A 13,221-nucleotide genomic window follows, 5' to 3' on the forward strand; every position below is an offset into this window, starting at 1 on the left:
ACATTTATCTGATACACGTTGCTTAAAATCTAACAAGAATTACTACAAAAAGGGAACTAAGAGTAATGTATTTTCAGTATAGAATTTACCAGCTTGCTTATTTCTTCAAATAGTAACAACACTGTGTAATCTACACATGCCCTGATGTATTCTTTTTCTTGTACATTTATTAATATAAATGCATTCCTGTAAGACTTATTGCCATTAATTTGCCTTATACAATTAGAAATGTATATCTAAAGAAAAAATAAGCCAAGTAAATAAAAAAGCATATCTAAGTTTACAGCAGATTCTCTATAAACTTAAAAAAATCACAAAACAGTACTAACATGACTAAAATATGACTGCAATAATCTTAGTAAAATGCTACTTGTAATGGAATTTCCATGTTGCCAGCACAGAGACAGACGGTGGCTACTTATCCTGGTGCCTCTTTGTTTGGTTTTCTCCCCGTCAAACTGCCTCTGTACTTCTCATGTCATCTGATGTTATTATTTCATATTGGAGATGTATTCCTGCTATCCACAGTGGGAACTTAAAACATTTTCCATAAAACACCCATACAGGATTTTTATTTATGAATGTTATCCCATAAAACTCTGCTGAACACGATTTCAGTGAGAAAATGCAACTGAGCTCCTGGCAATGAACCTAGGAACTTTTGTAGCATTTTGTCTGTTGAACACAGACTGTTTTCCACTATGTTTAAGTAACAAGGCCCAAGATATGCGTGCTTGGTCTATCCTATTATCTCTCAGTCACCTCAACATTCCTTCTCTTTGCCATCTCCCTCTCCCTCCCTCTAAAAAAAGGGGGGAAATCACTGCCATTATCTTGTGCAATGATGCCAGTCTTAGGATCCTCTATGTCATATGTCTCTAGGCACCTCCTCTATCCACAGCTGGGAAAACCTAGGACTATCAGATAATTTTAAAACCTACATTTTCATATAACCATGCCAAATTCATTTATTGATATAACAATCTACTTATGAGATTACTATATATTGAGATAACTTTCAGTTTTGTTTCAAAAGCCTACTTCATCCAGTTCTGGAAAATATTTCCATATCTTATTAGAAGAAAAATCTTCTCAGTTCCTTTTCCCAAGGACCATACTGGGCCATTGGGGTATGAGAGTGCTGAAACCCATACATTGAGTAGCCTCTGCTGGAGGCAATGGGAGATTCTGAAGCCAGAGGAACAGGCAAAGCTCTAAACTGTGCAGAAGTGACAAATACAAAATGTGGAATCTGAAAGACTGTCATATCCAAGTAAGCCAAAGGCAGGTAACAAAATCTGCCAGACCCAGGAATATGGTGTCAGAAAGAGGAAAGCAACACTGATGAAGCAGCACTAGACAGGATGTGGGCTGGGGACTCATGGGTGATTTCCTAGAAAGTCTAATCTATTAGGGTTTGCAGCTTACTTTTATGGACCAGCCCCAGGGCATGGTCATAGATGGTTCAGCCTATTTAAAGTGCCAGTGGCAGTTAGAACATCACTGAAGTGGGAAGTATTTCTCATTACCACTGTGTTGGCCCATACCCATCCCGGCATTATTGGTAAATGGAGTTAAGACAACATCAAGTGTTGCTGGTCACTTTTTATACCATATGTAACGGTTCCTGATTTCAAGTTAGCAAATTTTGGCATGATTAATGAAGAAGGAGATAGTCACATTGGGTCAGAAATAACAGAAACCAGAAATAGAACAGTTGGCAGTGAATGCCAGGGTAATAATGGCTTTTATGAGTCTTCATAGTTCCTTACAGCACAGTTCATTTTGTCAAAGTCAGATTTCACTAATATATCTGGGGAGTGCCTATGGTATCTCCCACTGGTTGGTCTTCTCTGATGTCTGGCACTGGTCAATGTTTACATTTCTCACTGGCATGCCAAAAGGCCCCTTTCAGGTCTGTTTGAGTGGCCTGTGGTATTTCTCAAGTTAACCAGTTGTTGGGGTGGGTGGGCTTGATGGGACAGAAATAATAAATAACAGGGATAAGTTGCTATGAAACTGTGTTCTGGGTGAAAAGGTATAGTGAAGAGTCAAAGGCAAGTTCTTCAGAGACTAGCGAGGCGAGTTGATAGTGCTGTGTGCAAGGTCTCAGTGGCAGGTCTTCTCTTGAGCCCCAGTGCTGCATTCCAGCTGACTGCTGATCTTGAAATGAGGGATGGACAACAAGCTAGACAGTACAAATTCAAAACTACGATATGTTGTGGGAATATTTTTTTTCTGGTATTTAATTTAATATTAATAGAGTGGCAGTAAGCTGATAAAGGAGAATAAGAGGTTCCAATTTGGTGTTGGAATCCACCATGACCAAAATGACATGGTCATGAGAGTGGGACAAGTTTATGGCACATTCTATGACAATGGCATTCCGGGGCATTTGGGAGTTGACAGTGATGTGATAACCCTTTGATCAGTCTAGACCTGTATTTATTTTGCAGGCAGATGGCTTAAGGACTGGTGGATTGCAGGTTGCTGGACTCAAAATCACCAGAAAGGTGCCCTAAGGAGGCTCTGAAGGCCCTCTTTAGAATTTCAAGGGCCACCCTAGCTCACCAGTAGTATCAGGGTAGAGCTGGGGCTCTGCAGTTTGGAATCCCCTACCTGGAAGGCTCAGTGGTCATTGATCCTGGCCACTACAGTGTTCTTTGCCAGAGGGTTTACTGGAACTATGAGGGTTCCAATGTCCCCTAAAATTCTGGCTTTTGTGCCAGTGCATTTGATCAGTATTTGAGCTGAACATTAAGTAGAGGATGTGAAAGTCAAGTCCTTTGAAACAGGGATCATCAGCTATATTTCCAGCTGTTGCTGAGCATGGAGAGGCATTATAGCACTGGAGCTGGGAGCTTGGGCTCTGCTGTCAGACATCCTAGATTTGATTCAGGTTCTATCTCTCACTAGCTGTTTAACCTAGGACATGCTAGTAATCCTGAATATAAATAGGGATAAAAGTAGAGCCCACCTCACAGAGTTGTAGTTAAATGCGATAATGTGTGAGACATGCTTAATGCAATGCTTACATAAGGTAAATGTTTAATAAATAATGGCTATTACTATTATTCTGGTTTTACCCCAGTGGCAATAAATGACAGCAATCAGGCTGCATTCAAACAGGAGCCTGGCCCCCTCCAAACGTTGCTTTCATACTTCAAAGGCAGCCCCGATGGCCAGGGGTGCCTGCTCCCAGGGTGGTTCTGGGACTGAACCAGAACATGCACATGTGGTCTCCTGTGTTTGAATCCCACTGTGATAGTCCAAGCATTTGTTTCAAAGTGCACACCTGTTTGGGATCATAGTAGAGCAAAAGTAGAACAGAAGAGTTTTTCCTCTTGGTAGGCAATAGTTACAGCCCCAAATCATATACTCTCCTTCTTTCTTTTTTGCCAAGGTTTGACTATGCGGATGGCAGAGAAGAAAATGGGAGACATATTACTAAGAGTACCTTGCAAACTCCATGATCTTTTGGACATCTGGGTTAGGAGTGGGAGTGGGAGTATCTTGCCTGCCAAAAAGCCATTTGCCTTGGCAAGACAGATCATGGGAACTGTTAATCTTATCTTCAGACTTTCGAAATCATCTCTCATGGCTGGCCTGGAGGGAGCCTAAAGTGTGCCTCTGCCAGATCAGGTGCTCATGGGGTTCAAACCCTGAAAATACAAGAGGATGCTCCAAACAAACCCAAGCCACTGCAGTCTTACAGGAACCCTTTCATCAGACATTCAAGAACAGGAGCACTGTCCAGGCCAAACGGCACTGCTGTATACTGGGATTACTTAAGGAACTTCAGGAAGGCTGCCTTCCATTGGTCTTATTCTTAGATGCACCATTTTCTTGAAAATCTATACTCTGCAGAGTTACTCTCGGAGGTCAAAGAGATTAGTGGACCTGTTTAGCAATTCTGAATGGGAGACTGATTGCCTTGAGGCTGTGGTAGACCTAGCTAGAATGAGCTCTCCATCTTTCTGAGGCAGAGATGGAAGCCCTGATGAATTCTAGGCACTACTTCATATCAGTATACCTACAGAGTGTCTCAAGCCTCAGCCTCAGCCTCAGCTAGCAAACATTTGTTTTATAGGTAAGCAGGGCTACAACAATTATATTACTAATTTTAGAAAAATTTCTCTGCTTCACATAGGAAAATACTTGCTGGTAGATGGGACACTTATTTGGAGTCTAGAAATGGGCAGGCCTGCAAACAATTCTCAGCAGTCTTTGCAAGTGAAATGCAACATGTAGGTTTCCTAGACCATTGCCTAACCATGGTCAAATCTGTGTGACCAATTGTGTGAGTAGGACCAGATCTCTCAGTGGAGACTCTCGTGGTGCCCATGTGCATGGAGTAGGCACAGGTGTGTGGTGAAGATCCAGGCCTGGTGGGCAAGGGGCTTGCTCACCAAACTTCCTAAGGTCCCTAAGTGCACTATGGTATGCACCTTGAAACACTACCACTTCAGCTTCACAGGGACATAGAACGTGCTGCCACTGAGATTGAGGGCTGGGACACAGAAGAGTGTAATTAGGCCAACCAGTTTCTTCTCTACTGGAGAGCCAGGGCAGCTTTCCGGAGATGAGATCAGCACGGCTCTGTCTGGACATCTGAGCACAGAGTGGCTGGTCTCCCATAACACAAGCACGACAGCCTCCCCTCGCAGCCTGACTGCTAGCGATGAGCACCAAGAGTTCCTGCCTCCACTCTGCTTGGGAAACCACCTCAGGGTCACCCTGAGAAGGTGTGGCAGGGTCTCAGGGACTATCTAAAACTGTCTACAACCATTACTTGGCAGAGTGGAGCTGCCAGGCTAACTTGCAGCGAGCAACAGCGCAGACGCCTCCATGTAGCACATCGTTTTTTAAACCACCTTTAGGCATTCATTATGCCTTCCTGACACAACCCTGATTTGGGGGGACATTTTCTTTCGCCATATTGTGTTCCATCTTAGTAGAACAGTACAGCAAGATGTCTTTCTTGCTCTTTGAGGAAGCTAGATAGATCACTGAAGTCTTCTCACCATCCCTGGCACATTGATAGGGTGGTTTGTGACCACGAGATACACTTTCTTTCTCTTGGGATTTTGAGACTTTGGCAGAATAACATAAGGATGGAAGAAATTGCTGGGGTCTGTTTGGTGGTGGCCTGAGGTGAAATGGTGAAGCAATTACTGTGCTGAGATCATCTACAGCTACTTGGTCCCTGTCTGTTCCTAGCCTTCCCTTCAATTCCCTGAGCTTCCTAACATCCTTTCAATAAATTACCCTTTTACTTGGGTTTGCAAGAGTAGGTTTCTGTGGCTTGTAACCAAACCACCTCAACTAACTTAAGTCTGTGATACTAAGCATGTCATTCTAATTGTAGTGGCAGCAGACATAACTCTGGCATTTAGAGCCTGAGCCTTCCACCCAAGGAGCTGACATGGTATCTGACACATTCTGAGGTACAAGGCTCTCATGTTCATGGATGGGGGCTACTTATTTGTATGGAAATGACCATTCATTCCTGTGAAATGGAAAATTAATAAAGATTATTCTGCAACCCCACAAAAAAGCCCCCAAATTTGCTGTAGTCATCCAGAAATTTCTTTGGAAAATAGAAAAGGTAGAGTTGTCCCTGCTCCAGCAACTGTAAGCATGAGCCAATAGCTTCAGCTGTGTCTGTTAGTTGGGTCATGAGTATAGCCAGTGTGTGAAGAATTTCATGTTTTCTTCCCCCAGAGATAAAGAGTGGAATTGACCAGACGTCATCCAGTAGGCTTAGGTATATCCTAAGCAGCGTTGAAACCCATCCCTCATGCTTTGATGATGGTTAACAGCAGGCCTGCACAGGGTGTTGCTGGGGGCTCAGAAGTCAGGGGATTTCTGAGGCTGAAAGTGCAGGCAAAGGTCTAAAATTCCAGGAGATAAATCCAAAGGAAACCAAATATGTGGAGTCAAAGCAGGTGTTGAAATCTCCCCACAGGTGTTTAGAAATAAGAGCAAATGCAAGTGGTCCAGGAGCAGTGAGGTAGGAGGGAACCCCTGCTGAATGATTGCCCAGAACATCCGTTTGTCATTTGCAACTGATTTTTGCAGGTTAGAGTCTATCGCTTGAGCCTAGATGGATTCAGGGTCAGAAACAGAGCAGACAAACAAGGCAATAAAGCAAAAAATGGAGATTCTGGGTAAATCTTCAGTAACATAGGCGCCTATGAAGGAGACTGTCTGAGCAATGGCCTGGTGGCCTTCACCATTGTCAAACAGTCTAGACATGAGTCCAGCGAGCTGGGGGCTCTGACACTGATCAGCTCTGTGACTGCTGGAAGTCTTAAACCATTCTGGTCCTCTGTTTCATCTTCTGAGAAATGAGGATAACAGTATTTTCCCCACCTACTTTGTAAGGTAATTCTGAAGATCAGATAAATCATAAGAATGCCCAAAATGATAAGAAATCCAAAAATGCTGTAAGAGCCTAAGGGTATCATCAGAATCCTCTCTTGTAAATTGAAAAATCAATGCTTTTTATTTGCCAGTCTTCTCTGCAGAGTTCAGTCTTCAAAAAGGATTATTTTCTTGATAGCAACTAAAACTTCTCACAGACTTCTGTTAGGAAATCAACTGAAGAGGCTACCAAACTCTTGCACAACCTATTTTTAAACTGAGAAGTAAGGCTAGTGCACTGATTCCCTACCGCCATCACTGTGACTTTTAAAGAGAAAATGCTCTTGGGTTGTATGCTGTGGCTTTTCTAGTAGCCGTTACAAAGGGAGTTTCTCAAATTGAGCCATGCGGTTAGCTCTATGGCATAGCTATATCTGGGGTGTGTTCAGTGGATACAGCCATTGTAAACCCCAGTGCTCTGTGGATGTTACTTAGGTTTCATACTGTGATTGAATTTGGTCTGGATTTTTGGATTTAATGTTGAGAGCACCCTTCTTGTGTGGTACCTCTACAAAGACAAAATATTTAGAGTATTGTAGAAATAGTATATTTACTAAGAGCTTTTAACTTTACAAAGTAGTTTTTAAATCTCATTCTGCCTAAGTAATGCCTAAGCTGCAAACAAGCTATGCACAAAAAATTGACTCAGATTGGTTATTGGGATTCATAATTCATTTCCCAAAATTTCAATGTGGTCAGTTAATTGTCTGAGTTTTGGGTCTTGGGGCAGGAGACTATGTGGTCAAGGAGTGAAGAAGAAAAAGACCAAGAACATTTCTTCCTTCTTTCTTGTACACATCCCAAGCTTGGTGGGAAAAAAATTTCTAATAGAGTTATTCTTCAGAATCCTCCCTTATCTATTCCTGCGCCCATCTCCTGTCTTCCCAGCCCTTCCCCACCACCACCACCACCCCCCATCCCCCCCGTCTCCCATGCACGGACCCCACACAAGCCCCACCCTGGGACGCGTGCGGGAGGCTCTGGCCATCGAGGCTGCTCTCCCTGACATGACATGAAAAGCGGCTCCATGACAACCAACTTCCCAGTTTGAATTCTTCAGACTGGCTGCCGCCACCTGCATCCTACATCTGGCTGCCTTTGCTCACACTTTGTGTTGCTTTTAGTGTATCACCCCACACCCAGCTGCAGACCCCACTGAGATCAGGGCCTGAGCCAAACTCACCTTTGTAAACTCCTCGCTCCATTCCTTCCTTCACTCGCAATTCAGAGCACAGTGATTTGCTAATTATTAAAAATACTGACTTTATAAAAACAAAAATAAATATGTCCCTCTACTCTGCCTGGGTAGTCTCCTTACTCAGCATTCACAAGGCTCCTTCCTTTACCATAATATAATTTTCCATTCCTTTGCTTCATGATTCTCAAAAAAAAAGTGATTTCTTTGTGCTCTTACAAATATGCTAGCATCAGATTGCTCCAAAGGAGTTTGCATTTTTTCAAGGGGCTACCTACTAACCCTAAGAAATGTCTAACTTATGGATTTTCTGGAGACTCTCTGTTCAGGTCACCTGCAAGGCGTGAGGACTGCTTTGCTTAGGAGCCAGCTCTCCTAATCTTCTCAAGGCTTCTATGCTCCACTTTTGAGCTCCTGGCAATGACTTTAATGGTGGTGAAGGTGGGGAGAAGGGTGAGCGAGGGAGAGAGTGGTGGCTATGTGTTTGTGTAGGTTATTGTTTGCAGGTTGGGGACTACATATATTAATAGTTATCCCCTATCTTAAATCATTAAAACTTCTCAGTTCTGGATTTAATTTAATCCTCAAGACCTTCATGAGAGTGGACAAAACTAAGGACCCTCATTCCATATTGAAGTAACCTCTTTAGTTTAGTAAGTAAGCCTTTCGTATAGTTTGCATATTTATCTTTCTAAATCTAGAAAAGGTCTAGTTTTCAAATTATTGGGATAAAACTATATCCAGAATATGAGAGGATGAAATTTTTACAATTCATGAAAACTATCTCTTACATATTCAAACCTAAAACTAACAGATTGTCACACTTGGAATAAATAACATTTTTACCAGTTCAGAGTTGAAAGAAGTAGAGAAAATGAGCTCAGACTCCTCTAAACAGTGTTGATGCCCCTATATCCAGGGTCTGGCGCTGTGAAAGGTTGACGAACTTTGCTGTTTTTGCCAGAGAGGTAGCAGAGAGAGGCAGGGATAACAGAGAACACCACTAAGGAGGCATCTTCCCAGTGCTATCCCTTGCACCAGGAGTTGTCCTGGGAATAGACCACATGTTGGAGATGAAACCAAAATGAAGAAATAGCCTCCAGTGTTGGGAATATTGAGAACTACTTGTGGGCAGATAACAGCACTAATTAAAAGTAAGAAAATGAAAAGTTAAATCCCTCTTCCTCAAGAAGATATTTTTAATCAAAGAAAATCCAAGTATCAAAAAATAAAATAAAGACAAAAATCTCCATAAACCTCCATAACTCAGAGACAATGTCTGTCAATATTTGGACATATTTCTTTCTAGTCTTTTTTCTAGCTTTAAAAAATTGTGGCATATCCCTGTTTCTTGCATTTAATATTTTAACATAAAAATTTCCCATATCACTACAAACTCTTTTTAAACATTTTAATAGTTATATAATATTCATGTATATTGATATAGCATAATTTACTTAATCTTTCTTCCATGATTGGACAGGTAGGTTGGTTCTATTTTTTCTATCATATACAATAATATACTAGACATATTTGTGCATTAGTTTTTTTCTGTATTTAGGATAATTTCTTAGATTCTCAAATGTGAAATTATTAGGTCAAAATATATGAATGTTTTTAAGGAATATCCATACATACTATCAAATTATTTTCTAAGACAGCTATTATATTTGTTCATCTATCTACAAGTATTATCTGTAAAACTAACTACTGTATGTTGCCACTTCTGATCAGCATTGTGTTTTCTTTTATTTTCAAAACATCTTTGCCATTTTGTAAATAAAAATTGTATCTGATGTTAGTTTATTAATTCACAATTGTTAGTCATTTGGTTTTCTTTTTTGTGACTTGTCTGAATAAGACAATTATTAAATGGGTGAGCATTCCTATGAGAAGTATAAACCGGTATGTCAGCACTAAAGACATTGACACCCTGCTAAAGTATTTGCGGCCCTGTCAAGTTTTCTTTCATAAATATAACCTAAGTAAAGCAAGATGAGAAAGTACGCCTTACCTTTCTTTAGAGATTTTGAGGAACCTTCTGCTGGCCTGCCTTCTCCTTCTCTTTTTCTTTCATTTTCTTCTTCTCTTTCAGATTCCTTTTTTCTAGATGTCCCAACTTTTTCCTCTAGTTCCTTCTCCAGATCACTATTTCTTATAAGGGTATAATGGAGTTTCTCATTTGCATCCTCAAACTTCTCCTCTGCCTGTCTGGCTCTGCTTTCAACCTCCCTGATGTGGACAAACGCATCAGAGACACACAACAAAATGAAAAGGGTCGAAAAAGTATCTTTGACATAGAAACTCATTGTCTAAAACAGGCAATAGGATTAGATAAATGTGTCTGAAGGGGAGAAATAAGGGAAGCAAAAGAATCAATAATTAACCAAGAATTGGGGGCCCAGGAACTACTTTGGATGTTATGTTGTCCTTTAAGAATACAACATATTTATCATTTCTTAGTAAAATCTGACTTTTGGGTATTGGGAATTTTCTATCAATTTCCTGGAAACCCCCTTTTAAGAGTTAATTTTGTTTTTTTTTTTAATTGATATGATCCAACAAAAAAAATCCAATAGCATCCCTTCTTTTCTAGCACTTCTAAAACCAAACTTTACAATCAAGAAAACTAGTTTGGGATGTGCCTTTTACTACCACACATATGATACGTCTATAAGGCTATGGTCTTTTCTTGGTATCCTCAGCCATCTCAACTATATTACCCTTCCTACTCTTTGGGTTATGTAACATTCTTTCTCAAGCACAATAGTTTTTCCCAGTTCCATTTATTTCCCTAAGTCATCTCTTAGAAATATACTGAATTGGATCACTCCTAATAACCTCCCCCCACACATACACATACACTTCTTTGACTTCCTCCATCCCCACTGTGGGTAAGGATGGATGTTCCTATCACACCAGTGTTGTTCATTGCCTTTAGCAGAAAACTTGGAGATCCCTGTCCCACTAGTGAGGATGAAGTAGAAGAGCCAAAGTAAGCCCAGAGGTGAGGATTTCTCGGCCAACCCCCCTGGCCAACAGCATTCATCCTCTCACCATTGTGGTGCCTTATACTTACATTAACTTATCTTGCATATATTCAATTACAGCCATTGCTTCAAGATATTTTTGGGCCAGTGTACCTTGGCTAGCTTCTTTTCTCTGACAAAGGAAATATGCAATATAAATAAACTGAGATTCCAATAATTAATACTCTACTTTTTCAGGATGTTCTGGATCAAGCCTTCTGGAATATTCATTTTCTACTGCCTATATTTATCTAGTAGATGGTTAAACACACCTTTAATACCAAAAAAGAAAAGGGACTGCCTGTGGCCATAGCACAGCAGCTTCCAAATTATTCATGCTCCAGGTGGACATGAATTTGATCACAGCTGTAAAGGAGAGGCGGGGAAAATAATAACAATACAAAGAAACAGAGAAAGAAAAGAGATCTAAAAAATAAAGAGAAGGACCAACATGTTTCTCTAATTAATCAAGTTAAAAATCAAGGAAATTAACTTGTGTATCTATCTTACTAATAATTTACTTCATTATACTAAACATACAACACTACAAAATCCAATAAGATCTCTAAATTCCTTAGGCAACTTCATAAATATCAGTTAAAAGTATAAATCTTGCCAGGCAGAGAAAATATGAAAAAAAAGGAACCTCTTTATTTTGACTCTGGATATATTCCCCAAAACAAAATAAAAGGAAGGTGAGAGAGGAAATTTAGAGGACAAAAATTATTAGCATATTTTCTAATGAATATTATGACATTTTCCCAGAAGCGTATACTTTTAGAAATCTCATTTATCCATATTTCCCAATCAGAAGCGAGCACAAGGTAAACTCTACATTACAGATGGGAAGAGAGGAGTGAGAGGGCAGGCAGCCTGCCCAGCACAGCACTGCCCAGTGCGCCAAAGCAGGGTCTTCCAGGCCTCTCATCCTCAACCACACTGTAAAGGCCCACTCGATAGGTGACCTATGTTCACTTGACCTATGTCTGTAATTGGGAAAAAGTACCCCACAGAGATAAATCAAAGCAATTAACTTGTAACTGGTTGTTTAAACTTTCCTACTGCCTGTAGTGAAAATTTATTGTGCTTGGTTAACACCTAAAAGATGCTATCTGCTTCTGTAAACCTGCTTGCTTAAAGATTGTAATTGAAACGGGTGGTCCAAGACTAGTCCTGGACCCCACAGCTATAAAAAAAATAATATAATATTATTTCAACCACTGTGCCTAAAGTCATGTAACTCTAACTTAAAATAATATAAAACCTCCCTACTTTTTTGACTCAACACCATTCTCTGTACCTGTACCCTAACAGGGCAGGGGGTGGTCACTAGCCAGCTAATAAAAACTCATAACTTGACTCAATTTGGTCTCTAGATAGTCATTTCTCATAGTCCGCACTATAACACACACATCTTATCACACTACGCTTCATCTTTCTAAAAGAAAATCGGAGAAAAGAAACTGTGCTAACTTTTTCACTTTTATTCTAGGTATCTCTCTTATTTTCTCTGTCACATATTTTTCTCTTTCCGTTTTGCATGTAAATACTGTCATTTCTCAGCCTGAACTAGCAGCACGTGATGTGGCTGTGCCTATACACACAGTAACATGCTACTGACCTATTTGATTTTTAACAAAATAAAGGTTTCAGAGCAGAGGCTTCTAGAATTGGAATTCCACACATGGTTTTACAGCCCTGTGAAACAATTATAACTATAGGTGGAACCCAAGGTAAGCCAGGATTATACACTGTTAACTACATTTGAGCCTTCTGACTCTCTCTCATTCTATCAATAAATATATATTTAGTTACCATGTGCCAGGGAAGTGCCCCTCTGCTTTGGGACTGGCAAGTATAGATTAATGTTTTGTGGTCCATTTAAAACCCTTCATGGGAAATTCCCATGGTCTGAAATGCTGCACTTTGGGCTGCTGGCATCTTTGATGGGAGCCAGGTGGTATCACCCATATACTAATGCAGATGCCTCGAGGCTAATCGCAGGTACTGCCATGGGCCCTCTTCTCATATTCTTACCCTTCCTCCGCCTGTTACGTTCTTTCACCCACTGTATGATGAGACAAACATGGCTCTTGGTATCATTTGCATTAGACCCTCTTCGCTTGGGCCTATCTGCTGTAGCTTCAAGCTAGTTTCTGTCTGACTCCAATTCTGTCTTTGGCCTTTTTGGCTTGGTCTTCCTGGGCCTTGACTTTACCAATGGGTTTGGGACTGGACTAACCTCTTTTGCTTGGGAGTGCCTCAGGGAAGGTCTGACTCCAGGCTCAGCTCCTTGGGATCCAATTCCCAGCACTGAACTCCTAGCTGGACTTAAGGCTCTTACCAGTTTTTGACATATTTTCTAGAGTCACCAATTTCAAGGGACCTTCCCTGTTGCTGTTACAAAAAGGGTAAATGAATCACTGCTCTTAATTTTTATGCCCGGGGTACACAGTATTGCATGAGGAAAACACAGATCTCTAAGGGTCTCTTTCAGCCCAAATGACAGAGGCAAAGGGAAAATGTCTACTCTTGTATTGGAAATACTGCCAATCCCCCAAGTCCGGCCCC

General features: G+C 40.8%; 1 protein-coding gene across 5 annotated transcripts in view; it reads right to left on the reverse strand.

Annotated features, from left to right (window-relative positions):
- The window catches only part of AXDND1 (axonemal dynein light chain domain containing 1), a 119,461-nt gene that overhangs the window by 3,857 nt on the left and 102,383 nt on the right, over positions 1-13,221 (reverse strand). For all 5 annotated transcript variants that reach the window (XM_045547251.1, XM_045547252.1, XM_045547254.1 and 2 more), the window contains 2 exons: positions 10,701-10,783; positions 9,636-9,853 (listed from right to left, as the gene is read on the reverse strand). In XM_045547251.1, coding sequence (XP_045403207.1) covers positions 9,636-9,853; positions 10,701-10,783 — 301 coding nt within the window. The remainder of the gene's footprint in view (positions 1-9,635; positions 9,854-10,700; positions 10,784-13,221) is intronic.

This window comes from Lemur catta, chromosome 3 (genome assembly GCF_020740605.2).
Source record: "Lemur catta isolate mLemCat1 chromosome 3, mLemCat1.pri, whole genome shotgun sequence".
NCBI lineage: Eukaryota > Metazoa > Chordata > Mammalia > Primates > Lemuridae > Lemur > Lemur catta.